Source organism: Vicugna pacos, chromosome 4, assembly GCF_048564905.1.
Source record: "Vicugna pacos chromosome 4, VicPac4, whole genome shotgun sequence".
In the NCBI taxonomy this organism is placed as follows: Eukaryota; Metazoa; Chordata; class Mammalia; order Artiodactyla; family Camelidae; genus Vicugna; species Vicugna pacos.
This window is the reverse complement of record NC_132990.1, coordinates 70,397,109-70,424,427: the sequence shown is the minus strand read 5'-3', so window position 1 is coordinate 70,424,427 and position 27,319 is coordinate 70,397,109. Positions and strand designations below refer to the sequence as shown.

General features: G+C 59.0%; 1 protein-coding gene across 2 annotated transcripts; it reads left to right on the top strand.

Annotated features, from left to right (window-relative positions):
• On the top strand, positions 1-25,293 carry NR5A1 (nuclear receptor subfamily 5 group A member 1). Of its 2 annotated transcripts, none has more exons than XM_006205525.4 (7): positions 1-125; positions 4,045-4,161; positions 4,265-4,406; positions 6,355-6,980; positions 13,912-14,031; positions 15,902-16,049; positions 23,538-25,293. In XM_006205525.4, exons 2-7 carry the CDS (start codon positions 4,060-4,062, stop codon positions 23,783-23,785), a joined length of 1,386 nt encoding a protein of 461 aa, XP_006205587.1. In that variant the 5' UTR covers positions 1-125; positions 4,045-4,059; the 3' UTR covers positions 23,786-25,293. The 2 variants fall into 2 exon arrangements, with proteins under 2 accessions (XP_006205587.1, XP_072816212.1); XM_072960111.1 differs by lacking the exon at positions 1-125 and adding an exon at positions 2,618-2,684.
• The last annotated feature ends 2,026 nt before the right edge of the window (positions 25,294-27,319 follow it).

Below are 27,319 nucleotides of genomic sequence, written 5' to 3'. Positions count from 1 at the left end.
TGGCGTGAAGGAGTTTCCGTGTGCCCACAGTCGCTACTGCCCCACCTGGGCCTCTGGAGCTTCCCCTCGGACCCCCGGTGCCCACTGTCCACCCTCATCCAGCGTGAGAGCTCGCCTTCCGCTCCGTAAGTGAGGGCCTGGGCCCAGGCCTCTAATGGCCAGCCTCCCTCCTCAGAGCCTCCCTCCGGCCTGGGCCGGCCACTGCCTGCTCTGCTGAGTGACTGGTGCCCGCTACGCTGGGCAAGGAAGGGGCCAGGGATCTCCCCAGACCTGCCCTTCCACCATGCTACCCTCTCTTTTCCCCTGGGTGGCTGATGGGAGGAGCTAGGCCTATGGGGACAGGCCATACAGGGGTCTGTGGGTGTCCTGCTGTCTACGAGTGGCTCAGTGCTCACAGGGCTGTCTTGGCCCAAGTCTCATAGTCTGTGAGTGTGTCCTGAGCTCCTGAATCCCTCGGTCTGTCTTTGGGGCTCTGGGCCTCCCTGCCTGCTGTCTCTGTGGATGTCTCTGAGTCTGTGTGGATTCATGCATCTGTCTCCAGTATCCTTCTGTCAGTCTGGGTTCTGTGGCTAGGCCAGGGCTGTTTGCTTCCCTGGGTAGATAGGTGAGGGGTGTGATTTCCCACATGTTGAGCTGGAACGTGGGGCTGTGAGGGGTGGGTACAATGAAGGTCTCCTAACCTATGATAGTGGAACCTCTGAGGGAGGGGGTTCTAGGTGGAGGAAGAAGGGGAGAACTGGCTCAGAGCCCAGCCCCCACCCCCCTGGGCCCCCAGCCCAGACTTGCTCTTACACTGCCTGGGTCTTCTTCAACAATGTCCAGGAGACCCCAGTGGGCTCCACCCTAGGGAAACTGACTAGGGACCTCCCCAGCCCAGCCCTCCCCCTCAGTCCCTTTCACTGTGCTGCAGAGGTAGTGCCCCTCCTGCTTTCCACTTTCTGAGGGCCCCTCCCTGATGGGGAGCTGTTCAGAGGCAGTAGCCCCCGCCCCCCAGCTCCTGCAGACACTCTTGTTTCTCAGGGGCTTGGGGTGGGGAGCCTGCAACTAACTCTCTCTCCTTCCTCCTCACCAAGATTCGTCCATGGAATCTCACGGAAACCGCAGAACCCCTTCTGTAGGGCCGATCTTTTCCATTTTATATGCGGAGAAACTGAGGCTCAGAGAAGCGAAGTGAACTGCCCTAGCTTGCACCGCAAGTCGGCCGCAGATTCTGCCCTTCATTCCGCAGCGTGAGCGAGATGAGAGGTGGTCCGAGCCGGGTTTCTGGGCCCGGGCTCGCAGGACCAAGGCGCCAGCTTCAACTAAAGCCAGAGGCCTCGGGGCAGGGGCCCAGACGAAGCCGGCCTCAGCCAAGGGTCCAAGCCTTCAGATTCGGGTCTTTTGGTCGGCTGCGTCGCTGCCAATGCATAGCTGTAGTATTTCCCGGCTTGAAGATCTCGGCTTTTTGACTTCGCTTTCCTCAATACTCTCTCGGACCCTAGGTGCCCGAGGGGGGCGGAGGCAGGATGCGAGCAGGCGCCTTCCTCTCTCGGGTCTCAATTTTTTCATTTGAAAATTGAGAGTGATCTTGTAGATTTCCTCCAGCCCAGGGCAATTGCTCGGCCTGGGAATCCCTTTGCCCCGCCGCCCCGCCCCGGTGCTGCAGGGCACTCTCTTCCCGTTTCCATCCCGGGTAAGAGCGCAGAACGGGAAGGAGAGGGGTTTCTTCTGCACCTGGGCTCTGTTCTCCCAGCTCCTGCGCCCTTGGTGGCTTCAGGTCCTCATCAGACCTTGGAAAACTCGTAGAGTGGGATTACGCCTCACGTTTCCAGCCAAGCAATCTGAAGCTCAAGCGTTTGTCCCAGGTCTCCCAACTGGACGCCGTGGATCGATTCCGCAGTTTCAGGCATGTGCTTTGCCAACACCACTTCGGTTCATCCGTACGACCACCCTTAAGGAAGTCCAGTCATCATTCCCACTTTACAGATGAGAAAACTGAGGGGGAGGAGATTTACTTAAATCTCCAATGAGGAAATGTGCCTGGGCTGGGCCAGAACCCAGTTTCTAGCCTTAAACCCATGTCTTGGCCACGGGCCCCCATGTTCAACCCACCTACTTCCACGCTGCAAAACGACCAGCACCCTCAGCGTGGTCCTAGCCACAACTAAACTGGATTTACAAACAGGGACTCGTCCCCTTCCACCGCAGGCGGGTGGCCCGAGGCTCCCAGGCGCCCAGCACCTGACCAGATTCTGGGACGCCAGGGCTCTGTGGTCCGGGATGGGGATGAGGGACCGAGAGGGCGAGGGTGAAGGCGCGAGCCGGGCTCAGTGGTAGCGGAGGGCGCGGGCCGGGCCTCCGCCCCCAGATACCGCAAGCGCCGGTATAGAGGGGCCGGCCCCTGGCCCCGGCGCCGCGGGTTCGCGCAGCACGCACTGGCGGCGGAGGGACCCTGGTCCCAGGTGCGCCTAAGCGCGGCCCTGGAGGCGGCGGGGGCGGGGAGGCGGGGTGGGGGAGCGCCCAGGCCCCGCGCCGCCAGCCCCGCGCCCCCGCCTCCCCGCCCCCGGCCCGAGCGGCCGTCATAGCGGGCGGGCGGCGCTGCGCCCGGGTGCAGCTCATCGCCGGCGGCGGCGGCGGCGCGGCCGGGAGGTGCGGGACTCCGCGCGGGCGGGACGCGGGGCGCTGCTGCTCGCGGGAGCGGCCAGGTGGGCTCCGGGCGGGCCGCGGCCGCCGTCGCGCCCCTTCGCGCTTCCCTCCCGGCGACTTCGACTCTCCGCCCGAGGCTGCTCCCCCGCCTCGGACTCGGCCTCTCGGGGCCCGCGGGGTCTGCGCCCGGCTCGCGGCTCCACGCCCGGCGCCCGCCGTCCTCGCTGCGCCCTCGTCGCCGGCTCTCGGCCCGACGTCTTGGTCTCGGTGGCACGGCCTCCCGTTGCCGTCGCTGCCGCTGGCTTTGTCTCTCCCGGCCCCGGGGCCCGGCGGCTCCGCGCTTTCGGGCTCTCCGCCCGGGCGCCGTCGTTGTCCGCCTCTCCCGGCTCGAGCCCCTGTCGGGGTCCGGCTCTGCGGGGCCGCGCCTCTGAGCTTGGCGCCCGGGTCTTGCCGCTTTCCGTGCGTCTTCCCGTCCCCGACCCCCTTACCGGGCGCCTCCGTCTCTGCAGGTTTTCTCTCAGTGTCTCTGTCACTCTCTCTCTCTCTGCCTGGGTCTCTCCCAGGTTTTTCTCGTCTCTCGGTGTCTCCGTCTGTCTCTCATCGACCACTATGTCTCTGCTCTGCAGCTCTCTCCCGGGTATTCTCCTGGGGCCTCTGCGTCTCTCAGTGTCTCTGATCTGTCTTTCTCGTTCGTCCACTCTCGCCCTCTCTCTCTCCCACCCTCTCTGCCTCTGTCTCTACCTCTAGCTCTCTCTCTCCATCTTTCTTGTCTGTCCCTGGTCTTCTCTGACTCTGCATCAGTGTGTCTCTGTCACTCTCGGGTTTTCGTTCTCTCTGTCACCCCGGGGTACTCTCTCCGTTAAGCAGCGTCGGTCGGTGTCTCTCGCTCTCCTTTCTGCCCATCTTTCCGCCTCTCTCAGTCTCTGCCTCTGTCTCCCTCCTCCCTGTCCGATCCCCAGAACACTTGGGCCCCACTCGGCCCGGCTTCATTGGCGTCTCTCCGGGTGGCGGAGCCCATCTCGTTTTCTCAGAATCGGGGTTTTGCTCTCAAACGAACGAATGCGGATCAAAGCTCATCGAATCCACGAGTCCCAGATCGGGTGCGGGGGAGGCGGGCAGCTCAGGAGGAGCCTCTGGGAGGGTCGGGGAGTGTGCGGGGCGGGAGGGCCCTGACAGGGTCAGCAAGGGCCCGGCATGGAGCTCCCCGGGGCCCATGTGCTCCAGGCGGCTCAGAGCCTTCTAGTGGGTGGCCCGCAACAGGCCGCCTTGACCACGGCACTGGGATGGGGGCCGAGGGCCGGGCCCAAAAGGAGGGCGCTGTGGGGCTCGCGGCCGCGGTGGTGCAAGACCCGCTGGACCCAGGTCCGCCTCGCGGCCAGTCGCCATCCTGCCCACGGTGACCCTCTCCTCCCTCCGCAGGCGGACGCCGCGGGTATGGACTATTCGTACGATGAGGACCTGGACGAGCTGTGCCCCGTGTGTGGGGACAAGGTGTCGGGCTACCACTACGGGCTGCTCACATGCGAGAGCTGCAAGGTGAGCGGGCAGGGGATGGGCGTGGAGGACTGGGAGCTGCAGGAGGACAGGAAAGCCGCAGAGCCCTGCTGGGAGGTTTAGGACTGACTCCCTTCTCCCCCAGGGCTTCTTCAAGCGCACGGTGCAGAACAACAAGCACTACACGTGCACCGAGAGCCAGAGCTGCAAGATCGACAAGACGCAGCGCAAGCGCTGTCCCTTCTGCCGCTTCCAGAAGTGCCTGACGGTGGGGATGCGCCTGGAAGGTGTGCACGCCCCGCCCAGGCTGCCGTCCCTTGACCTCTGGTGGCTTGACCTCTGGTGGCAAGAGGGGGCAGGAGGTGGGAGTGGGAGGAGGAGTGAGGGGAGGGCACCGCTGGCCTTCTTAAAGTTTCTGGGACCAGGCGATTGGCCCCTCATGTAACATTAGGGCCCCATCTCTGTGGGGGAGGGGAGAGAACTGATGTCGGTCTGGGTGAAGGGGTGCATGCACGACCAACCTGGGTTGGGTTGAGAAGTATCTAAAAGTGAACCCCAGGGAGATGACCCTCTCCCCAGCCCTTGGGGACAGGGCAGCATAGGCCAGAGCCCCACAGAACTCCTCCCTCTGGCTGTTCTGTAACAGCCCCACTGGCACTGCATGCCAGCCAGAGCCAAGGCTTTTAATATCTTTACTAGACAAATCCCAGTGCCACCACTTACAGGTTGGGTGACATTGGGCAAGTTCCTTAACCTCTCTGAGCTGCAGGTTCCCCATCTGAAAAATGAGCCTAATAGTAAACCCCTTCCTCCTCGAGTTAGTGAGAGGATTGCATGAAAAAGCTCCTAGCATGGTGCCTGGCCCATAGAAAATGCTCAGCAGGTTAACTATTATTGTTCTCATTATGTATGTTATTACCCTTCCAGCATCACTGTGCAGCCCTTACTCACCCAGCCCACCCATCTGTTGGTCTGTCCATCCATCTACAAGATTCACTCAGTTCATTCACTCAGCGGGTTCTTAGCCAGGTCCCAGAGGGCTGGGGAATGGGGAACAATGGCCCCCCAGAGGACCCAGGCCCATCCTTATGCTCCCCTCACCAGCTCTCAGTCCAGAGGGGGAGGAAAACATTTCAGCAGGAAAGGCTCAAGCTCTTTGAGGGGTGAACAGTCATAGGCTTCCACCTCGCTGGCCCCAGCCGGGCTGCACGCCGAGCAGGCAGCTGTTGGTTAACGTGATTAAATGATGTAGAGAGCCCCGGTGCCTCTGAGAGCTGCAGCCGCAAGTCCTGTCACCTCGAGGAAGGACTCCTGGTGGAAGGGGGATATCCTGTCCTGTCCCCAGAGCCCATGTCCCCAGCTCCAGGTGTGGAGGGACCCAGGAGGGCTGGTTATTATGAGCCGCAGAATCCTCGGATTTGGGGGAGGGAGCAGGGCTGTCCACCCCCGTGGCAGGAAGATTGGCTGCTCGGGGGAGCCCCGAGACGCATCCCTTGTTGAGCACTGCCCTCTCCCTCCTCCTCTCTCTTTCTCCTGGAGCCCGGGATGGGGTCCTGTCTGAGCAAGGGCTGGGGCCACACTACAGCTGCAGAGACACACCTGTTGGGTCCAGCTGGTGACAGATTCTTGGCCAGGCAGTGGGACATCTGGTCAGCAAGGGAAGTCCCTTCCTTCAGCTAAGAGCCCCGGCCAGCCCTAAACTCAGTTTCAAGTTTGAAGGCAGCCGGGAAAGCCTGAGTCATTTTGTAACAGGGGTTCAACAGAGTCAGGCAGTCAGTCAAGAAGCAGCTGGACACTGGGAGCCACCTGTGAACAAGGCTGACCGGGGCCCGCTTCCTGTCACCACCTCCCTGCCAGGCCCTGTGCTGGGCACCTGAGCCCATTGCTCAGCCCCCAGGAGCTCTCAGCCTGGGTCCAGGCCCTGATAGCCCTCAGCAGGACAAGAGTGGGTGAGGGCAGGACATCTGGGGCAGGGTCAGTGAATGCTGCTGGGTGAATCCAGAACACTCTGGGTGTTCAGTAGGCACGAGAGAAGGAAAGGGTTTGAGGCAGAAGGAATAGCAAAAACCTGGCCAGGTTAAGGGGGCTGACTTCGTCTGCTGACACTGGGGGAGCCCCGAGAGGTACTTAGCTGGGCAGTGACCCAGTCAGATCTGTTTGGGGAGGAGTTGTGAGTGGGGCGGTTCGGCGGGTGGCCTGGAGGGGGTGAGCCTGCCCCTCTGCCTCTGCCCACAGCTGTGCGCGCTGACCGCATGCGGGGCGGCCGGAACAAGTTTGGGCCCATGTACAAGCGGGACCGGGCTCTGAAGCAGCAGAAGAAGGCACAGATTCGAGCCAATGGCTTCAAGCTGGAGACAGGCCCCCCAATGGGGGTGCCTCCACCGCCCCCTCCCCCACCGGACTACATGCTGCCTCCTGGCCTACATGCACCTGAGCCCAAGAGCCTGGCCTCTGGTCCACCTGCTGGGCCACTGGGCGACTTTGGGGCCCCAGGGCTGCCTATGGCTGTGCCCAGCGCCCACGGGCCACTGGCTGGCTACCTCTATCCCGCCTTCCCTGGCCGTGCCATCAAGTCTGAGTACCCGGAGCCCTACGCCAGCCCCCCACAGCCTGGGCCACCCTATGGCTACCCAGAGCCCTTCTCTGGAGGGCCCGGCGTGCCCGAGCTTATCCTGCAGCTGCTGCAGCTGGAGCCAGATGAGGACCAGGTACGGGCACGCATCGTGGGCTGCCTGCAGGAACCGGCCAAGGGCCGCCCCGACCAGCCTGCGCCTTTCAGCCTCCTGTGCAGGATGGCTGACCAGACCTTCATCTCCATCGTGGACTGGGCACGCAGGTGCATGGTCTTCAAGGAGCTGGAGGTGAGTTCCTCCTCCCACCTGGCTGGCCGCTGGATCTGGGGTGTCCTCTCAGCTGTCTAAGCCTCCCTCTGGGCCCCTCCTTGGATGGGGCTGTCTTGCCCCCTGGCCCCAGGCAGGGAGACCACACTGGGAACACTGAGGAGTGTTTCTGGCTCATTGTGGCCTTCCTTGTCCCTCTCCCACCTCCTCACCCAATCCCCCCTCTTTCTCCTTCTCTATTTCTTGAGTATCTATCTCTCACAGCCTCTGCTTCTTTTATCTCTGCCTGTCTCTGTTGTCTCTCTCTCTGGTGTGCTCTCTCTCTGCTTCTTATTCTCTAGTCCTTTCAGTCTCTGTCTCTTTCTCTCCCAGTCTGGGTCTTCATAGACATTTATCTCTCCTTCTCTGAGACCCTGGGCTCTCCCAAAAGAGGAGCTGAGTCCTTGGGAGACTGTCTCTGGCTGCCCAGCCCACCGTCTTGTAGAGTCCCGCTCATCCTGTCCTCCCATTTGGAGAGGCCCCCGTGCCCTGCTAGCCTCAGATGTCACAGAAGGGGTCTTAGTATCTCAGAGTTCGGAATGCTTGTGAACCCTCTCCTTCCCAGCGAAGGTGAAAGATCTTACTGTCCCTGCATCTCTCATGTGTGATGGTTGGCCCCATGTGTAAGTGTGTGTGTCTGACGTGCAGGGAGAGCTAGGTGAGAGGGTAGGTAGGGGACTGCAGGGCCTGCCTCTCAGCTTCTAGACCAGGCAGCTTCCTCGACTCCAAGGCCTTCCATCCCCCTGGTTGAGGTACCTGCAGCTCAAGTGAGCGGGAGAGCAGCAGGAGAAACCACGGCCAGATGCTGAAGGACTTGCTAGTCATCCCGCCTAGCGATTTGAGGCGCCCAAGACTGGGGAGCTGCCCCTCTGGTGACCTGGCTCCCTATGAGCAGGGTGTTCTGCCAACCTCAGAGGCACCCCCAAGCCTGGCCTACCCCAAGCCAGGCCCTCCCGGACCTGGACAAAGACATGATAGGCCTTTAGCCCAGGCCTATGGATGTTTGCCTCTCCCAAGCCGGCCCCCTGGATGTCTTGGGGCTGGGTGTGAACAGCAGGATCTGTTGCCCTCCCTGCTGGGGCCGCTGCAGCCTTGAGCAGCATTGTCAGTGCTGACGCCACTCAGGCCTGGGCTTCCTCCGGGGGCATGTGGCCGGATGGGCCGGGGGCACTGCTTGCCCTTCTAGGCCGGGTACGGGGGGGAATAAGACAAGGGCTTGAGACATCATGGGACTGGGGCCCCATCAAGAATTGGTGGCTCCTGCTTCTATTGTGGAGGGCCTGTCCTGGCTGAGGCCTGGGGATGAGCCACGTGTCTGTCATGGGCTGGGGCTCCACCCTTGCCCCCTCTGTAGGCCGACCTCATGGATAGGACAAGAGGCAGGGCCTTGAATGATCCTGTCTGCCTTCTACTCATGGCTGGAGGCCCTGGAGGGGGATGAAGATCCTAAGACCCTTGGGTTGGTTGCCAGCTTTCCCTCTAGGCGTCCCATGAGCCCCCAGTACAGAGGGAGGAGGAACAGAGCCTTCCTGGCCTCCCAGAGCCCTGCATCCAGGGGCAGGGCACTTCCTCTGGCCGCCTTCCTGGTCTCTCGGGGTTTTTCACGCAGGATGGGAAGGGCTTTTGTCCCAGCTTTGCTGAGTGTTTTTTCCTGCTTCTGGCTTCTCTGTGGTCCAAACCTTCCTGCTTCCCCTTCCCAGAGTCTCTGAATCAAGCCTAGGAATATGAACCATGGTGACTACCCTCTGTAAAGGAGCCTTGCACATAAGTACCAGCCCAGCCCTTAGAGGGCCGCTCATCAGCCATGTGGAATTTCTTTCCCACTAGACCAATGAGCTCTGGGAGGTGTCTGTTTGCAAAACCAGATATAGGGAGGTAGAAAAGTGGGAGGGAGCTGAGTGACCCTGTTCTCCCTTTTGACTGGCTATTTATACCCCCCACCTCCAGGCAGGACACATCCTAGCAGGCAGCAGAGTGGGCTCCCTAGCTCTGAGAGTGGGGCAGCCCTTGGCCTGGGCATAGGGACATGAATTGGACCCAGGAGGCTGCCAGTCTGGAGGAAGAGACAGACATGCGCATAGCTTATGTCAGCACAGGGTGCCCAGGGCCTGAGAGCAACAGAAAGGGACCAAGGGAGCCCAGCAGGAGAGCCAATGGCTCTTTTTTTTTTTTTTTTTTGAAGTATAGGCAGTTTACAGTGTTGTGTCACCAATGGCTCTTTCTAAGGAAGTTGCGGAAGGTTTCTTTGATCTGCACCTCTGCAGAAAGCAGTCGGAGAAGTTTAAGGGCATCATTCTGGAAAGTAGGAACAGTGTAGACTGAGGCCCACAGGGGTGTAAAGGTGTCATGTGTCAGGGAGCCCCAGGTGGTCCCATGAGGCAGGGCTGGGGAGGTTGGCAGGGTCCGGAGCAGAGCTTGGACCAGGAGGAGGTCCTTTGGCAGTGGGTGACAGACAGCCTGCCAGGGCTGGCGGGGGCCCTGTATCCCGAGGAAGGACGGGCTCCCACCACAGAGCCTGAGCTCTCCCCAGAGGCCCACTCAGCCTTCTATGATACTGATGACGTCCTACCGCCCCGGGGGAGGCCTGGGGTCTTTGCTGAGCTGTCAGGGATGCTGGCAGCCTGGATATTGGGGTTCCAGATGTCCTCCTGGGGTTCTCCTCCTCCATCTTCTTTCCTAGCTTGGATGTTCCACTGTCTCTGTTTTTCCACTGCACACAGTCAGTGTGTTAACTCTGACATGGCCCAGAAGTTAATAACAGAGGCCAGAATCCAAGAGGCCTGTGTTCAAGTCCCAGCTCTGCCACTTACCAGGTTTGTGGCTTTGGGCAGGTGACTTTACTCCTCTGGGCCTCAGTTTTCCCCATCTGTAAAAAGGGAGAGTTGAAATAGTAGCCACAGGGCTGATGGAAGGCTTTGGGGGAGCTGGGACAGGTAAAGCACTTAGCACTGGTGCAGCTCCAGGAAGTGTTCAGCAAGTGGGGGCAGCAGCTCCCTCCCTGACTGTGCCTCTCTATTGCTGTACCATTAATCTATCCTTGCAGGTGGTAGACAGGCCTGGCCAGGAAGAGTGGGAAAAGATACATTGTGTCCAGGCTCCCCCGAGAGTGCTAGAGCTCTGGGAGGAGATGGGGCCCACCTCACCCTGGGCTTCCAAACCCGCTTAGTACCTGCAAAGTAGCAGACGCTCACCGGTAACTGCTGCTCAGCGGGCGCAGGGTGTAGGCCCAGGCAGCCAGCTTCTCTGGACAGTCCTGTGAAGGACAGGCTGGGAGAATGGAGACAGGAATCAGGGAGCTGGAGACAAGGGCCAGGGGTGCCTAATGACCCATCTTGACATCCATTCACCCTCGTCGTCCAGCTCCGAGGCCCCTAATGGGCAACAGATTTAATTGTTTAGATTTATATATGGTGTCATTTAAGGGGCAGTCACTCTGTCAGTCCTGGGCTGGCAGGTGACAGCCTGCCGACCACTTGGCCGGGAGAGCGCCGTGGCCAGCCCGTGGTGTGTCAGCCACTGGAGAATTACGGAGCCCGCTGGCCTTCGGCCGCCAGACTGATCAGACCCCAGGGGGCTCCGGAGGGGGGCCTGCTGGGAGGGAGGTCATCTCAGCACCCATAAATACCCCATCTCCGAGGCAGGCTGCAAAGTGTCAAGGCTCCGGGAAGATTTGTGGCAGGAGGGGTGGGCGGCTGGTGGGCGGAGCAGACAGGCCGGGCTGATGAGGGACCCCAGGGCCCGAACTGCAAATGTCCTTGTTCCCAAGGTGGCAGGGCGGGCGACCTAAGGGTACAGGAAGAACCTTTTGCTTAGAGAGAAACCCACTGAAGGTGAAAACCAGCCCTCTTTGGTTAAGTGAGCCTCTTAGCCACCTGCTTTCTCATGGAGAGGGGCTGGCGGCCAGGGTCTTCTGGTTTTCTTTTAAATAAAAAGGGGAGTGCGTGTGTGTGTGTGCGCGCGCGTGTGTGTGCGTGTTCATCTGTGTGGGGAGTGTTTGGAGTTTGGTGTCTTTATCTATCCATTCGTCCATCTAGAGGGAAAGCAAGTTGCCTGGCTGGCGGGTAGGGGACCCTGGGCCGGGGCAGTATCCCCGGAATAGCCGCCCGTGTGTCCACGGAACCCTTCCCGACTGACACCACTGTCCTCACAAGTTTTCTCTAATCAAGAGAGGGAGGCTCCCCACCCCCCGCCTTTTTTTTTCTCAGAATAGGAAATCAGGGCTGAGGAGGGTGTGTGGCTCAGTGGGAATCTGAGGGCCCAGGGCACCAAGGCTCGGCCACCATAGTGCACCTCCCTGCCCTGCCGCCCCTGTCAGCCCCGCAGGCAGGGCTGCCCCCACTCCCAGGATCCGAGGTCTGGATACAGAGTCTGCTCCCAGGGCTTGGCTACCGGGTCACTGTGACCCCCTCTGCTTTCTGCCCAAAGCTCAGCCAGCTTATCTTCCAATTCTCCCCCTTATCTCTGTGCTTCCACCTCCCCACCCCCGTTCCTTTAATTCAGGCACAAGGGTGTCTGCTCCTGAGGGCCCCAGTGGGTGGGGGGCCAAGCGCAGCCCCGCATGTCCTCCCTCCTCCTCTGCCTCCATCTGGATCGCCCATGTTGGGCCAGTGTGACTCCCTGAGCAGGCACCTCCTGCCTGGCTTCAGGAGTGCCCAGAGCCCAGCTCCCTGCCGTTACCTGAGGGGAGCCTCTGCCCCCTCATCTGTAATGAGCAGGGGTGTGGAGTCCTGGGTGTGCTGGGAACGGGGCCTGGTCTATGTGCTCGCTGAGCCTTGCCTCCCTCCTTGGAAGGGATGGTGGTGTGGTGGGGAGGCCTCCTGCCAGTGGCTCTCTGGGGACAGGCCACTCCCTGAGGAGGGATAAGGAGAGGGGTCTTTGTGATGCACCCTGCCCGGTTCCCAGTCTCTCCTGGCCCGTCCAGTCCAGGCCATCTGTGGCTGAGCCTGTCCCCCTGGCTGGGTTTCCTGTTCTGACAGTAATGGGGCTCCAGGAAGAATCTTCTGCTGGGAGAAGGTGGGAGAGGTGTGGGTTCTTGACTCGGAGATGAAGTGAGGACGGGAGGGTGGGAGGCAGTGACTCAGAGCAGGACAGAGACAGACCCTTCCTCTTGTTCTCAGCGATGTGGGCTGGAGAAGGGCTGGGCAGGCGAGGCCTGAGGGAGCCTGACTGTGTCTAGCTGCTCGCTTTGCTTTTTGTCCATTTTTTCTCTCCCTCTGTCTGCCTGAGGATGGGCCCCAGGGCCACCCCCAGGAGAGGAGTCAGGGGCAGAGGGCAGGAGGGGGCTTCTACCTACCAGAAGAGAGAAGGGGGCTTCCTGGACTCCTCTGGCCTCCAGGGTAGGGGTGGTTCCTCCGCGCATATCTTGGGGAGAACATATTTGTTCATCAAGCGCTCACCAACCTCTTCTCTGGGGACCCAGAGATGGGCTGGACACCAGCCTTGCCTTCCCAGACCCCAAGGTGTCAGAGAAGACAGAGGCGTGGACTGGTGCCGTCAGATGTTGCAGGTGCCATGTCCAGAGGATGCGAAAGTACTGAGGGAAGAGGGAGCAGTGGGGAAGGCTTCAGTGGTGGGGTTAGCGAGCTTGCCATAAACTCCGGGGTGGCAAGGGTGGGTCTTCCTCCACACCTAGTGGTTAAGAGCACAGATGAGCCAGTCAGAGCTGTGTGACCTTGGGCAAGTTGCTTGACCTCTCTGAGCTCAGTGCCCTCTCCCCATGCACTGGGGATAACAGCAGTACCAACCACAAAGGCTTGTGGAGCTGCAGCGTGACTGTTAGCTGTCATGATTTGCATTCGCCACGGGGTGTGGCCAGGAAGGCTCCCTGGGAAGTGCCCTTTGGGTAGATGGTGGCTGGCGGATGAGCCGTGGATGCTGAGAGGGACTGAAGTCTGCACGGTGTCCTCGTAAGATGACCCACAGCATGCAGCGCAGTTCTGAACACTCAGAAGGGTTCAGTACTTGTCACTGGAGAGTTGTGGACTGAGGATGCCAGCCCTGGCGGCTCTACCTCTCTGTGATCCTAGGAGAGTCCCTTGCCCTCTCCAGGTAGCAGATTCTTCATCTAAAAATAGGGGTTTAGGCCAGGGGAATCCCTGGGGATCCTCTGGCTCCAGCATCCCATGGTCCTGGATCCCTCTTGTCATTGTCATGAGTGTCTACTCTTGCTGTGCTAGAACGTGGCGAACCCCAGACTGGAGGACAGTCCCTGCCATTGCGCCGAGTGTCCCTGACTGCAGCCTGAGGATTCAGACTCTCCTCCTGTGTGCCCTGCTCTTCCTCAGACTGCTGCCAGCCGCCTGCTCCTTCCCTGGGCCGAACCGCAGGCCTGGCGGGCCCTGCTCTCTTCCCATGAGACCGAAAGCTCGACGCAAGGCCCTGGGGCAGCCCTCCCTTTTCTCTACACGGGTCCTTTTTGAGAGACTGAGGCTATGAGAGATGCTCCTGGGTGGGGCGTGGATACAGGAGGCCAAATGGACACAAGGAAAAGTTAATACTAATCTTCTCTCGCATTTGAAGGAATCCTTTACAAAGCACTTCCGTGCACGTTATCCACCAACATTTACTGAGAGCTTATATGTGCCAGATCACCTTCTAATTCATTGCCCACGGTCCCGATGAGAAAACTGAGGCCCGGAAAGGGCCGGGGCCTGAAGCCAGGCTGTCCAAGTCCCGAGCACTTCCACCGGACCTTCCTGTTACTTTGCTAGACCCCGCCACACTCTGATGGAGAGGACAGATGGGCGACTGGACACAGAGGTTGAGCAGCTTGCCCAGGTCACATACCCAGCTGAGCCTCTGAACTCCGAGTTGGGAGGAGGAGGGGTGAAGGGCAGGTCCCCGGCTGGGCCCTGGCTGGGCCCTGGCTGGACCCTGGCCAGATCCCAGCCCCCTGCGTGCCTCTCCCCTGCAGGTGGCCGACCAGATGACCCTGCTGCAGAGCTGCTGGAGTGAGCTGCTGGTGTTCGACCACATCTACCGCCAGATCCAGCATGGCAAGGAGGGCAGCATTCTGCTGGTCACCGGGCAGGAGGTGACCAGGCCCTACTGTGCCCCGACCCCCACCTTGCACTTCCAGAATTCTGGGTCCGGAAGCGGTCCTAGGCTTCTCCCTGGGAGCCCTGAATATCAGCCATTCCCCCAAGTTCGTGGGATACCCACTGGCGCAACCTCCCTTTGACCTAGATTTGGCCTTGAGAAGAGCCAGCCCCTGAGAGCCCTGCTCTGGGGAAGCAGCTCAGGGATGTTGGCAGCAGTGGGGCTGGTAGTTAGGGAGGCTCTTGGAGGAGGTGATGGTGGCGCTGAATAGTGAAAGAATAAACAAGGGCTGGGGAGGTGGTAAAAGGTGGTGGAGGGGCAGTCCCCTCTCCACACAGGCAGAGGGGATAGCATGGGCAAGGCTCAGAGAGGCAGGTTAGAACTGTAGAGTCACTGGGGGCTACTGGTGTGCTGGGATGTGGTTGAGGGGACAGGTGCCCCGTGGAGGGTGGGATGGGGTGAGAGGTAAGGCTGGAGGGGTGGCTGGGGGCTGGTGTGGGCAAGACCTTGCAAGTCTAAATCCTGAATGAGTGAATGAATGAATGGATGGATGGATGGTTGGACGGGCAAATGGTTCTGGGCCCTAAAGAGCTCAGAGTCAGAATTTGGGCACTCAGAGCAAAGAATTAAGAGCAATAGGTTGGGGGGCGGTGGGCTCTGGAAACTGAACAGAGAGCCACAGTAGAGTTTTAAGTGGGGAAGGATACAGCCAGGTTGTAGGTGAGGAAGCACATGGAGGAGGCAAGACAGGTGGTGAGGGGAAAGTGGAGGCAGCACTCAGAATGCTGGGGATCTGGGAGGGGACAGTGCAAGGGGGAGATGAGAGGGGGTGTAGGGGAAATGGCGGGAAGGGAGAAGGAAAGGGAGGTGGATGCCCAGGGTCTAGCCTGGTGGAGGGAGCATCGCTCCTGGGTGGGGCGTGGATACAGGAGGAGTGGGTTTGACAGGTGCTGGCAGGATTGGACACTGAGGTCAGGCTCCGCATCCTACCTCCAACCCAGGCCCTTTGTCCTCATCCTCTGTTCTCACCTGGGTGTCTCAGGCCATCCGGGGCCAGGGGAAGGTGGTCTTAAAAGGGAGTCTGAGGTGTGAATGTGTTTGTGTTGGCCCATGTCAACATGTGGATGGATGTCTCCAAGGCCATGGGACTGTCCTGTGCAAGTGTGCGCGCACATGTGTGTGCCTGTATTTTATTGTGCAAATATCTCCACACACCTAAGTGGGTAGGTGTCGAGCTCTGCCCATTACCTCGTAGGTGGGAACACATACAGGGCTGTGTGTCTGCTGCGTTCCCCTACAATGTGCCCACACAAGGGCGTGTGTGTGTTCCTGTCCTGAAGTGGGGGGATGGCCCTGTGAGTGTGTCCCTGCGTGTGTGTGAACGTGAGCTGAGGTGTGGCCACATCCCCGGTCCAGTGTCTATGTGTGGGTGCGTGGGCCCCGGGCAGTCATGCGGCTGCATCCACGTGTATCCAGGCAGAGCTGCCCTGCCCCTGCCCCCACCCCCAGCACGACATGGTACTCACTGTAGACGCCACACAAAACACAAAAGCCGCTTGTACCACTGGGCCTGGCGGCGGCTCTTTGTGCGTGAAGGACCCTTCAGCTCTCCCTCTGCACCCACCTGCCCGGTGTCGGCTCTGCTGTGCGGGGGCCCTCAGCTCTGGGAATGGGAGGAGAGCTGGGAGCCTGGAGGGGTCCAGCGGCCTGGGGAGATGCTGCCCCCACCCCCTCAGCTCCCAGGCGGGGCCCCTCTGACCCCCTAGCCTCCTAGCGGGGCCTCCCACCCACGCCCTCCCATCACGTCCCCGAGCAGAGCCTCCGGCCTGGCCCCCGCCCTTGACCCTGGTCCTCTGCCCTCCCAGGTGGAGCTGACCACGGTGGCGGCCCAGGCGGGCTCCCTGCTGCACAGCCTGGTGCTTCGGGCGCAGGAGCTGGTGCTGCAGCTACACGCACTGCAGCTGGACCGCCAGGAGTTCGTCTGCCTCAAGTTCCTCATCCTCTTCAGCCTCGGTGAGTGGGCTGAGCAAGGCCTGGCCTGCCCTGGGGTGACAGGGGCCTGGGTGGATGTCTGGGCTGGCCAGGAGACCCCCAGATGGGACTCTGCAGTGGGAGGCCTTGGTGGGGCCAGGACCCCTCCCTTAGTAAATAAGGTTGTGAGGGGGCCTGGCTCTCAGAAAAGGGCCTGCCTCCTCCCTGGGCCTGAGTTTCTCTGTTCCGAAGCACAGAGGCCAGGATAATGTCTAAGACTTGCCCTTTATGGGACAAGGACCCCTCTGGTAAATTCCTGGCTGAAAGCCCTAGAAAAGTACCCATGCCACCCCAGAAAATACCTGTGTGATTTCAGGAGCTTCTGATCCCTGGCTCCCATCCTGAGGTCCCTGTTTGTCCTAATTCTCTGCTCTAGCGGGGCCTAAATTCTGACGGTGAGATCTTTGGGGCCCAGACCCCTTTGCGCATTCATTCATTCACTCATTCAAAAAAGACCCCAAATCTCTGTCTTCATGGAGCTGACCTTCTCTGGAGAGAGAGACAATAAGCATATGATTAGTAAAATGTAAAAATTAGTGAATGGGTGAGTGAAATGTATAGCCTGGAAGACTGTGATAAGTGCTAGTGAGGAAAACAAAGTGGGGCGGGGCAGAGGGCAAGCCTTGTCCGACTCGCTCCCCCACGTGTCTGGCATCTCCTTCCTGACCCCAGCCCAGCCTGGGCCGCTCACGTCTCTGTCTCCACTGGCTGGGCTGGCCTCCTTCTGTCCTTCTTCACCCAGCAAGCCATCTCCTGTGCCCAGCGAAGCTGCGATTGTAGAGGTTTTCCCTGCTCTCAGGTGGCTCCCGGTCCGGGAGAGGCCTCCAGCCAACACCGTCAGGGCTGAGATAGAGAGATGGGGAACCCAGGGAATCCTGGAAGACTTTCTGGAAGAGGGACATCTGAGCAGGGTCTTGCAGGATGTGTAGGAGTTTGCTGGCTAGGTAGGGGTGGGGAATAAATCTTTTAGCAGAGGTGTAGATAGGATGGAAGGTCGGAATTGAGGGCTATGGATGCCTTGTCACCTGGGGAGGGGGCTGGATTGAGACGTTGTCTTTGTGGCAGATGGTATCGTAGCCACAGTCTGGCAAGGGTGTGCCTACTCAAGAGTGTGGGGAACAGGAGAAGCAGTGGGCAAAAGCACGCTGGGAGGTGGTGATTAGTGAAGTGTTGATTGGGGGAAGCCCTATGCTCAGGCCATGGCTGTGTAACTGGGTGCCTGGGCTGGGTCTCAGGACTCTGGGTCTGCTGGAGGGCTTATCTGCAAGGCTGCAGGGGTTGGTAGGGAACAACCATGGTGGGAGCAGGGGCAGAATCTTGGGCAGCCAGTTAGGAGCCTGAAGCCCTTGGAGGAGCCTCAGGGGCCTGGGCCCAGCTGGCTCTAGCTGGGGAAGCCCCCTCCCTCCTCTGCCTCTAGTGGTACCCTCCTCCTGACCTCATCTTTGACCAGCTCCAGGAACTGGCTCAGCCAGAGCCATGGATGTGTGTGGTTCAGGGTGTGGAGGCTCCAGGGGTTATGTGTGTGTCCGTGCCTTTGTGTTAGTGTCTTTGTTTCACGCACGTACAGACTGAACTTCCCTAGGCTTGTGTTGTGAGGAGTCTGTGTATGACTGAGGAGTGGCTGGAGAGATCCGGGGACATGTGGGCTTTGGAGGGGTGGTGCTGGGGGGCACATCGTATTGTAGTGTGCGTTCTGCGGCAGTTTGGGTGGTTTGTGAGGTGACAGTTCTTGACCTGATCACAATCAAGAGGCCGCGAGGGAGGTCCTGGGGAGGGTGGGGCTTCCAGCACCAGGTTCCTTGGCCAGGGCTCCATCTCCCCTTGGGCGCTCCCTGCAGAACAGGCACCATGGGGAGTCTTGGCTCCCCAGACAACCCAGCGCCTGAAGCATGTGCCTGCAGCCCCAGCCCCTCTTCCCACCAAAGCCTGAGCGCTGGGGACTGCCAGGCCCAGCGCAGCTCTGGCCTCACCAGCGATAAATCCAGGACTCCTCTTTCTCTGGGGTGCGGGGAGGACAGCCTTGTTTGAGCCCCGCCCTCTTCTCCCAGGTCCAGGCGAGGGGCTGTACTCAGTACCATGAGTGCCCGGCTCCTCCTACATGCGAGCCTTCATTCTGTTTTCCAGAGGAGGCAGTTGGGGCCTGGGACATTGGGAGTGTCTACAGTTCTTGGCTGGAATGGGCTGGAGGGGTGGGACAGAGGAGTGAGAGTGTGCGTGTGTGTGCACACGCACGCGCACGAGAGGTAGGGTGGAGCAGTGGTTAGGAAAAGGGACTAGGGACACACCACCTGGATTCTAAATCTGGACTCTCTGATTATGGCCCTTGAGTAAGTCACTCTCTGAGCCTCTATTTCGCCATCTGTAAAATGAACATCATAACTATCTTAAGCTTGCTAGGAGGATTGAATAAGAAAATTCCCCAGAGCGTGCAGTGCATGGCCTCACCCCTTGGAATATGCATCAGTGGTGTTTTTATCATAACCATCATTAAGTTCATGAAGAAATGAACAAGTTAATGAATGAAGTGAACGAATGAACCAGTCCATCTCCATCTTTATCCCATACTATGTGGCTGGCACAGTGCCTTGTCTTTGGGGGCAGTGACATGGGTCTGGCTGAGATGGTGGGGGAATGCTCTGCCCAGCAGGCCAGAAGCTATAGTAAGGTTGGGGCTGTGAGGGGAGAAGAAGGTCCCAGGACCTGGGCCTCTTTGAGCTCATGTGTAGGCAGTGAGCGGAGGGCCAGGTGAGAAGCAGAGGCCGCTGGCTGACAGGTTCCAGGTGAGGAGAGGAGCCTGAGCAGTCCAGTGTGACCAGGGCTGGGCCACAGAGGAGAAACCAGCGACACCTAGGGTATCAGGGAAGCCTGCTTGGAGGAGGGGCTCTGAGCTGGGCCTTGTGGTAGGAGTAGGAGTGTTTTGGGTGAGACAGAGCAAGCAGCAGCAAGTGCATTCCAGACTGGAGGATCGGCTTGTGCAAAGGAATGGGGAATCCTGAGATTTTGGGTGTAGCTATGGGGCAGGGAGAGGGTGAAGAGGAGGCTGGAGAGGTGGGCAGGGGCCGAGCTTTGTGAGGCCTTGAATGCCAGGCCAAGTACCTTAAACCTTCTCTAGGGAAGGATTTTCAGCAGGGAGTGACATGATCAAATTTGCATTTTAGAGAGGTCCTTCCAACTGCAGCACGGACAAGGATGGCCGGTGGCACCCTGGAGCCCTTCACGAGGCTAGACCTGGGGCTGGGGCGAAGTGGACAGATTTGGGCAGGACGAGGGGGAAGACTTGCCCACCCAGAGCCTGGAAGGTGGGAGGGGGATACTCCTATGAGCCCACCCAGACCACCCTGGCTGGGTCCCCAAGGGAACTGGGGCCCCGAGAGGAGTGGCTACTTGCCCGTCCTCCTCCAGCTGGCATGCTGGGCATCACTCCGGGCCAGCGCCTCCCTGGACTGGGCAGCCTGAACCCGTGTGATGACTGTCCCCCGCCCCACCCCACCCCCGCCCTTCAGCCCACTCAGCGCCTCCTTCTCGCCTGCCTCCACAGAAGGGTGCCATTTGGCGTCTAAATAGCCGTCTCAGGCAGGCGCGAAGGCAGGTAAGGAGGTTTAATTAAAATTAGTGCCTCTCTCCTGGCAATCACGGTGTTTATGAAGATGGGCCCGGCTGGCATTGTTCTGCAGAGGACTTAATCGAAGCTTAATGGATTGACCTAACATTCGATTTCCTGACTTGCATTGAGGCGGCGGCAGCAGCATTCCCTTAAGCGTTTGCAATTTACCCACTGCTCGCGCCAACAAAAGGCGGCCTGAATAGCAGCCCCACTCGAGGGGCCATTGTGCGCGGGGGCGCCTGCCTGAGTCACCGCTATTGGGACAACATTCTTTATGCCTCGCTGGAATGAAAGGATTATTCAAATATTCAATTAAACCGTGAAAAGGGGGCTTTTCTGAGAACCTAGGGGCCCCCAGCTCTACAGAGCTAGCGGGCTGCTCTGGAGGTGGGGGTGCCATCTCCCAGCCCCCTCCCACCCCCCACCTCCGGGATGGCTGGGGGCTGAGCAGACCCACCTCCAGCCTGCGGCCCAGGGCCCAGAGCTGGGCAGCAGACAAGGTCCAGTTCTTGGGTGCCCTGTGAGGCAGAGATTAATTTGCCACCATTTTGCAAATAATAGGAAACTGAGGCTCAGGTTGGGGAAGGGAGATGCCCCAGGTCACCCAGCTGGTGGTGGAGCTGGCATTTGAGCCCCTGACACGTTAAGGGGGTGTCTCCAGGTTTGGTGGGTGCGGAGGAAGGGCATGGGGTTCCAAGAGATGTTGGCTCTGTCACCTCTGTCATTCCATAGAATCTTCACAACAGTCCCTCTAGAGGGAGGCTGGGAGAAGGGGCGTGACTTAACTGGGATCTCTGAGGAGAGAGTCGAGCCTGGTGTCCAGAGTAGCCCCTCTGGGGAAACCAAGGACCCCAGACTTGGGGGCCCTTGGACAGGACTTCTGGGTTGGAGAGAACGTAAAGTTATCATGTCCAATCCCGCAGGAACCCATGTCCAGGGTTGCCCCTACCCCTGCTTGCCCACAGGGCGTTAGAGCCAGAGCGGTCTGGGTTTGCCTCTAGGCTCTGGCATCTACTGTGTACTCCAGGCCCGCTCCACTGTCCCTGTGGGATGCCCTTTCCTGCTGGCCTGGGTGTCTGTAGGGATTTACTGAGCTGGGCGCAAGGTGCTGGGGATGCTGGGGAAATGGCTCTAGCGTCTTGTACTGCAGCGGCTGGGGCTCAGTCAGTGACTGCGCTTCCCTCCCCAGCCTCGTAGCCCACCTTGTGGTGGTAGCAGGGTCTCCAGCCTGCCAGGAAATGCAGGACCCAGCGAGCTGCTAGCAGTGGGGTGTCCCTGAAAGCTGTCCTTGTTCTGCACCCCCAACCCCACACTCCACCCTGTTGTCCCTGGCATGCTGCTGCTGGGAACAGTAAATCCTGGTAAAGCCAAGGGTCTGGTCCTCCCCGGCCCCTCCCACTCCTGCCTCCACTGCAGCATCTTAGTCAGTCCTCCCACCACCCTCACTGTTCCCTCTGGGCCCCTTTACTGCTGTGTGGCCTTCAGCTGGTCCCCACTCTTCTCTGGACCCCCAGCCTCCCACTGTGAATTGTCAGAAGACAATGTCAGGAGAATTGCCCTGCTCTGTGGATGGTGGAGGGGTTGAAGGTAGATGGGGCAGGACTGGAATGGAAAGAGACTGAGAAAGAGATGGGGCCAGTAGGTACCTCTTGCCCACAGGAGGCTAGTTAGGTGGGGAGACTTCCCATGACCTTTGAGTGTGTCTGGAGAGGGCCAGGCTAGGGAGCCGGGCTGGTGTGTGTGAGTGTACAGTTGGACAGGTTATTTACTGAGCAAGGGCACCTAGACAGGGGAAGAGTAAAGGCTGAAATCCAGCCTGTGTGCCCCCCACCAAGCTGTCTCTCTGTGGACAAGGGGGAACTTCTTTCTAATTGGCACAAAGATGCCATATGGGCTAAAGATGATCATGGGGAGGCCGGGAAGAATCTGACCCTGGCTCGCTTACTGAAGGGAGATGAGGGGGATGTGGTGGGTGGAGGATCAGGGGCTCAGATCCTGCCATACGCCCTGGGTCCAGCTCGGGTTTCCCTAAATCCGACTTTGGACAACATACGTCTCGGCGGGCACGCTGGGGGCGGCTGGGGATCAGGGTTGCCAGGAGCATCCGGCCCTCCTGGCGCAGCGGGTGTTAAGAGGGATTAGAAGGGCCAAGGGCTGCGTGTGCGGGGCTTTGGACTCCTGCTTGGCAGCAGGGCTGGGGGTGATGGGAGCAGAGGGGAAGTGGATGGACGACCATTTTTTGAGCCTCTGGGTGCCACATCCGAGACAAGGTGTGGCCAGGACCAGGGGATGGGGACAGGTTCTGTGGATTCCTGCTGACCTTCAGGCCCTAGGCAGGGCACCAGCTGGAGATACTGCCCAGGAGCTGAACAGTGTCTGGGAGCAGTGAGGAGGACTCCCGTGACGGGAAACTGGCTCTCCAGGAGCACCCCTGGGGGCCACCTGTGCACCCATGCTCCCTCCACTGCAAGGTGGGCAACCGCCCCTTTCATAGAGGAAGAAGGCCTTCAGGTCAGGAGAGGACAGGGCACAGGCCACTGATTCTAGATGGTGGGGCTGGGATTTGAACCATCATCCACTTCATGTTAAAGACACTTTATTTTTGGTCTCTTCACTGGACCTCCGGGGTAGGAGAGGTATTAATCACACTGCTCCGTCCCTGGTTCAAATGATTATCAGTCTCCACAGAGCCACCTCCACCCCATTTGCAACCATTCCTTCACGTTTAGCTTGGCTCTTCTTGTTTGTCCCTGTTCTTACATAATGTGCGTGCTTTGTGCAAGCATTTTTAATTTATGTAGATGGCTTTACCATGTAGATCTCATTTGGGATCTCCTGTTTTTGTTTTTGTTTTTGTTTTTGTTTTTTGTTTTCCCCCACTCAGCCCCATGCTTTCAAAGGCCCATCCATTTGCTCTGTGTCGTGTCTGCTCTATTACTTGTGTCTACTGCACAGGACTCCCTCGGACGCAGCCACCACGTGGCCATCCAAGCCACCTCTCCATCACCATAAGTACAGTTGCAGTGAACGTCCGTGGCCCCCCACGGCCCCATGAGAGAATTCCCCTGGAGTACTGGAGCCTCTTGATTGGTCAGGGGGTGGGCCAAAGGAGTGCCTGTCATTCTCTAGAATGAGGCCACCAGTCCATGTGCCGTGCAGCTGGGGGATGAGGGTGACAGGGTGGTTTTGACCGTGGGGCTGGGGATGGTGCTGTTCGTGGACATGGTGAGTAGGAGTAATACTGATAACACTGACCCATAGAGCCTTGTTCTGTGCCAGACACTGTTCTTCTGAGCACTTTCCACATATCCACATCCTGAGCCCTCACAACAGTCTTGTGAAGTAGGTGCTATTCTCACCCAGCTTTGCAGGTGAGGAAATTAAGAGGTTAAATTAAGAGTGCCCAGGGATACCCTTGGAGAGGCTGGTGGTGGTCTTGGTGATGATGGTGGGGATGATGACAATGGCAGCAGTGATGGTGATGGGTGATTGCGGTGGGGTGGTTGATGGTGGCTGTGTTTGTCAGAACCACTGGGGTGTTAGCATTACTAACTCCTGCCGATGGTGGTGTTCAACCAAGGTGATGGTGGTGACGGTGATAACGGTGGTGACACAAATGATTATGGTTTGGTTGTTGATGGCAGCAGTGGTCATGTCTGTGAAGACAGGGATGTTGGTACTGGTGACTGATGGCGGTGGCAGCGTTCGCCAATAACAGTGATGGCACTGTGGTGGTGACGGGGAGGTGGTGGTCTGTTGCTGCTGGTGGCAGGGCCTGTGTCTTTGGTGACCACAGAGATGTTGGTGACGCCAGCGACAGTGTTGATGCTGTGATGGGGCTGGTGACCGAGCTCCTCCCTTTGCAGATGTGAAGTTCCTGAATAACCACAGCCTGGTGAAGGACGCTCAGGAGAAGGCCAACGCCGCCCTGCTCGATTACACCCTGTGCCACTACCCGCACTGCGGGGACAAGTTCCAGCAGCTGCTGCTGTGCCTGGTGGAAGTGCGGGCGCTGAGCATGCAGGCCAAGGAATACCTGTACCACAAGCACCTGGGCAACGAGATGCCCCGAAACAACCTGCTCATCGAGATGCTGCAGGCCAAGCAGACTTGAGCTTGGGCCGGGGAGGGGCGTGGGGGCCCAGGCTGGGGCCAGGGGAGGGGCTGCAGCATCCCCACGGCCCTCCAGATGGTTTATTTTATTATGCTGACCCAGGAACCCCACCACATAGGCCCCTGCCCCTGAGCTTTCTGAAGCCCTGTGTTTGGGAAGGTGGGTGAAGGTGGGCAGGGCCTGGCTGAGGTGGGGTGGCCCCCACTAACCCCTGGCCCTTGCCTGCCATTCTGAGTGCCCCAAGGAGGCGCTGCTAACCCCCCTCTTCCTCCCCCTGCTCCCAGCTGTCTGTCCTGGGGTCTGGACCACAGGCCCAGGGAGGAGGTTCGGATTCCCTGGTGGGCCTCAATGTCCCTTGAATCACAGGCCACCCCTTCTCCCTTTCCTGGAAATAGAGGCCGAGAAAGGTTGAGTGGACATCAGCACTGGGGGACAGGGGAGAGTCTCCAAAACCCCCTCACAGAGACCAGAAGGGAAGCCTTCTGTTTTGTAAACGAGGGGTAACAGTTTGCAAAATTAGACAGGGACGCTTGGGCCCTAGAGGACAGTAGGAGACAGGTTAGGACAAAAGACTTCCTCCCTAAACCTTCTACCCCAACTGACTTCTGCAGGGGAGAACTTTGACATGTTATCTGAAAAGAATTTTGCTACAATCATCTTTCTAACCCTCTCCCACCAGAGGAGACGTTTGGCACAATCAACATGCTAGCCCCAGTCACAGGTGGCCCGTCCAGGCTGGTATTTATCTGCAAGGCTGTAGTCAACAGGTTTTTTTGTTTGTTTGTTTGTTTGTTTTTTAATTTAGATACTCTTTGAAAGGTGTGTGTAGGGGGCAGACAGGGGACAGATTTAAGGACTGAGGCTGGGATTTGGGGATTAGCATGAAGTACAAATAGCCCGTGGTTTCTCCCCAAACACCCTCATACCAAGTACCCCACGGTGGTGCTGGGTGATTATTTCTGAGCCCCTGCTCCAATCCACAGAAGAGCTGTTGCGATTCCCCCCCCCCCACTAGATGAATAGCAGGGTGGCCTGTGGGGGGTTTGGTGTCTCTGTGGGTGGGAATGCAGGTGACCTTGGGGAGGGTGTCTGGGTCTCCACATCGGAGACATTGCCGATGAGCTCAGCCTCACTGGCCCCATCCCATTGGGTCCATTGCTGCAAACTCTTGAAGCTGGGCTTCACCTCCCGTCCTATGTCCTGAAAGACACTCTCCAGAGCCAGGCACAAGGGAGAGGCCTCGGCTGTCCTCTGTCCCCGGGCTGGGCATCCACTGTCTGTCCTGCTTTCACGCTGCTGTTGCAGCTTGCGCTGACCCTGCCCAGTTGGAGGTGACTGAGTATCCCTGCCCCCTGCCTTCTACCACCCTGTCTCAGTCCCTCCCCCTCTCCTCTGAAATGTGCCCCCCTGGCCAGGCTGGAGACCCCCAGCCCCAAAATAAGAAGTGCCCTTAAGAACCCCCCAGCCCCCGCAGCCCTGGAATAAATTTTGCAATTAGTTTCCAGCTACCTTTGCCTAGTTGCATTCTGGGGCCAAAGCAGAACCTCCTAGGTGGTTATGGTGGTCTAGGGCAGGGCCATGCTCCAAGTGGGGTGGTGGCGACATTCAGATAACCTTTGGTTCAAAACCTGGGGGAAGCAGGCTGGGTATGGGGGCCAGGTAGGGGACACCAGTCACTGCGAGGGGGGGGCCTTTGGGAGGACTGGGAGATGCTTGGGCCTTCTGGGGCCTCAGCCTCAGTTCCATCCTGACATGCATCTCAGCTGTTATCTTGGGCAGAAGGAAAGAGTCATTTAATGAGCACCTGCTGTGTGCCATCCCTCACCTCGCTGTCCTTACAGTAGCCCCTTGAGGCAGGGGTTATAATCCAGGAGAGGTACTTGGTAAGTGCCCTTTAGTCAGCCATCTGCAGGGGCACATTCAAACCTGGGCCCACCTGACTTCAGGACACTGTCCTTTCCTCTCTGTCCATCTGGTGGCCACCCATAAGTCCCAGGCCTGGCCTTTCTCACTGATTCCTTTGCCTCCCCTTCCCCCGCTTGGTGGCAGCAGTGAGCACAGACGACTCGGAGGAGCGCTTCTGTTCCAGGTGCCCTCCTGGGACTTTGCTTGCTTTGTTCCTTCGTCTTGTCCCATCAGCTCTTTGCAGCCACTTGGGTATGTGGCGGCTTCAGATTACAGACGAAGAAGCTAAGGTGATGTGTCCTGTCCAAGGTCACACACTGAGAAGGGCCAGCCACGATGCAACCCTCTGTCACCCTGACCCACCTGGACCAACCTGACTACTTTATCCCCCGGGCCACTCCTGGTTCACCCAATGCTTCTGTGCAAATTGAAAAAGGTACCGCTCTTAGGGCAAGGCAGCCCCTGGCACAGGGCTTGGCAGTGGCTTTTATGCAAGGAAAAAAGCATCCCTTTGCCTCTTGGCAACTTCAGACGCCCTGAAGCAGACACCCTGGTTCCTGCCGCTGGGGGATATTCAGTCTTGTAGAAGGAGACAATCAGATCACATCACATAACTGCACAAGATAAGGAAGTGACTAATTTTGCTCCCAGAGGGGACAGGAAGTCTTCATAGCAGAGGTGTCATCCAAACTAGGTTTTGAAGTATGTCCAGGAGTTCACCAGCTAGATAAGAGTTGGGGGCGGTCGAGGCAAAGGAACAGTGTGAGCAAAGGGATGGAGGGATGTCAACCAGCGTTGTTTGGGGACCTAAGAAAAGTTATTTTGGCTGAAAAGTAAAGACTATGTGTAGGGGGGAGAAAGACTGTGGAGCAGGGGATGGGGAGACTGGAAAGGACTCCTTGGTCTTCACCCTGCCCCCCCATATGATTAGTCTGGGGGGAGGCAGGAGCCCTCTGGAGGTGAGGGGAAGGAGTGAGAGAACACTGTGAATTCAGGCAGCAGGGGCCACCAAGTGCCCTGCCCAGTTCAGTGCCACCTTCTTGCTGCCCCTCCAGGCTCCAGCCCCTCCACTCCCACCCCACAGTAACAGGCAGCGGGCTCTGCCTAACCGGTCAGGCTGAGCCCCCTGTTCAGTGGACCTAAGCGGTGGTGCCCAGCTTGCCCCTCCTCCTGGGGGTACTGCGGTGCCTCCCCTGAGCAGACAGGAGCTGTGCTCCTCCCCACAGAGGCGTGGTGTCTTCTTTCACCACCTGGGGCCAGATGATGGACTGGGCTTTGAGGATGAAATACCAGTTCCCAGAATGAAATACCCAGACCCCTGTGCTGTGTGGTGGGCCAAACTAAATCCTGGATAGATTCTGTCCCAGATTCAATACCAGTGGGGCCCAGGGTGAGAGTGATCCTGAGGTCACAGAGGGACAAGGTGCAGCTTGGACCTTGCTGGGTCTCTGCGCTTCTCCCACAGCCCTGCCGCGCCTCTACTCACCTGCACCTGGAGTGGCTGCCGCCCCAGGAGGCTGCTCTGATGCTCCTCAGCTGTACCACATCCTCCCGCCCCACAGCACTTGAGCCAGGCAGAGGTCAGCCGGACAGTGTTAACAGCCTCTGTGCCCCAGGTCCCATCCCCTG

What these genes read in the sequence shown, in the direction of transcription:
- NR5A1 (XM_006205525.4), top strand. Translation starts at nt 4,060, where the DNA reads ATGGACTATTCGTACGATGAGGACCTGGACGAGCTGTGCCCCGTGTGT. An exon ending in TCACATGCGAGAGCTGCAAG is followed by an intron (nt 4,162 to 4,264) that starts GTGAGCGGGCAG and finishes CTTCTCCCCCAG; the next exon opens with GGCTTCTTCAAGCGCACGGT. An exon ending in CCTCATCCTCTTCAGCCTCG is followed by an intron (nt 16,050 to 23,537) that starts GTGAGTGGGCTG and finishes CTCCCTTTGCAG; the next exon opens with ATGTGAAGTTCCTGAATAAC.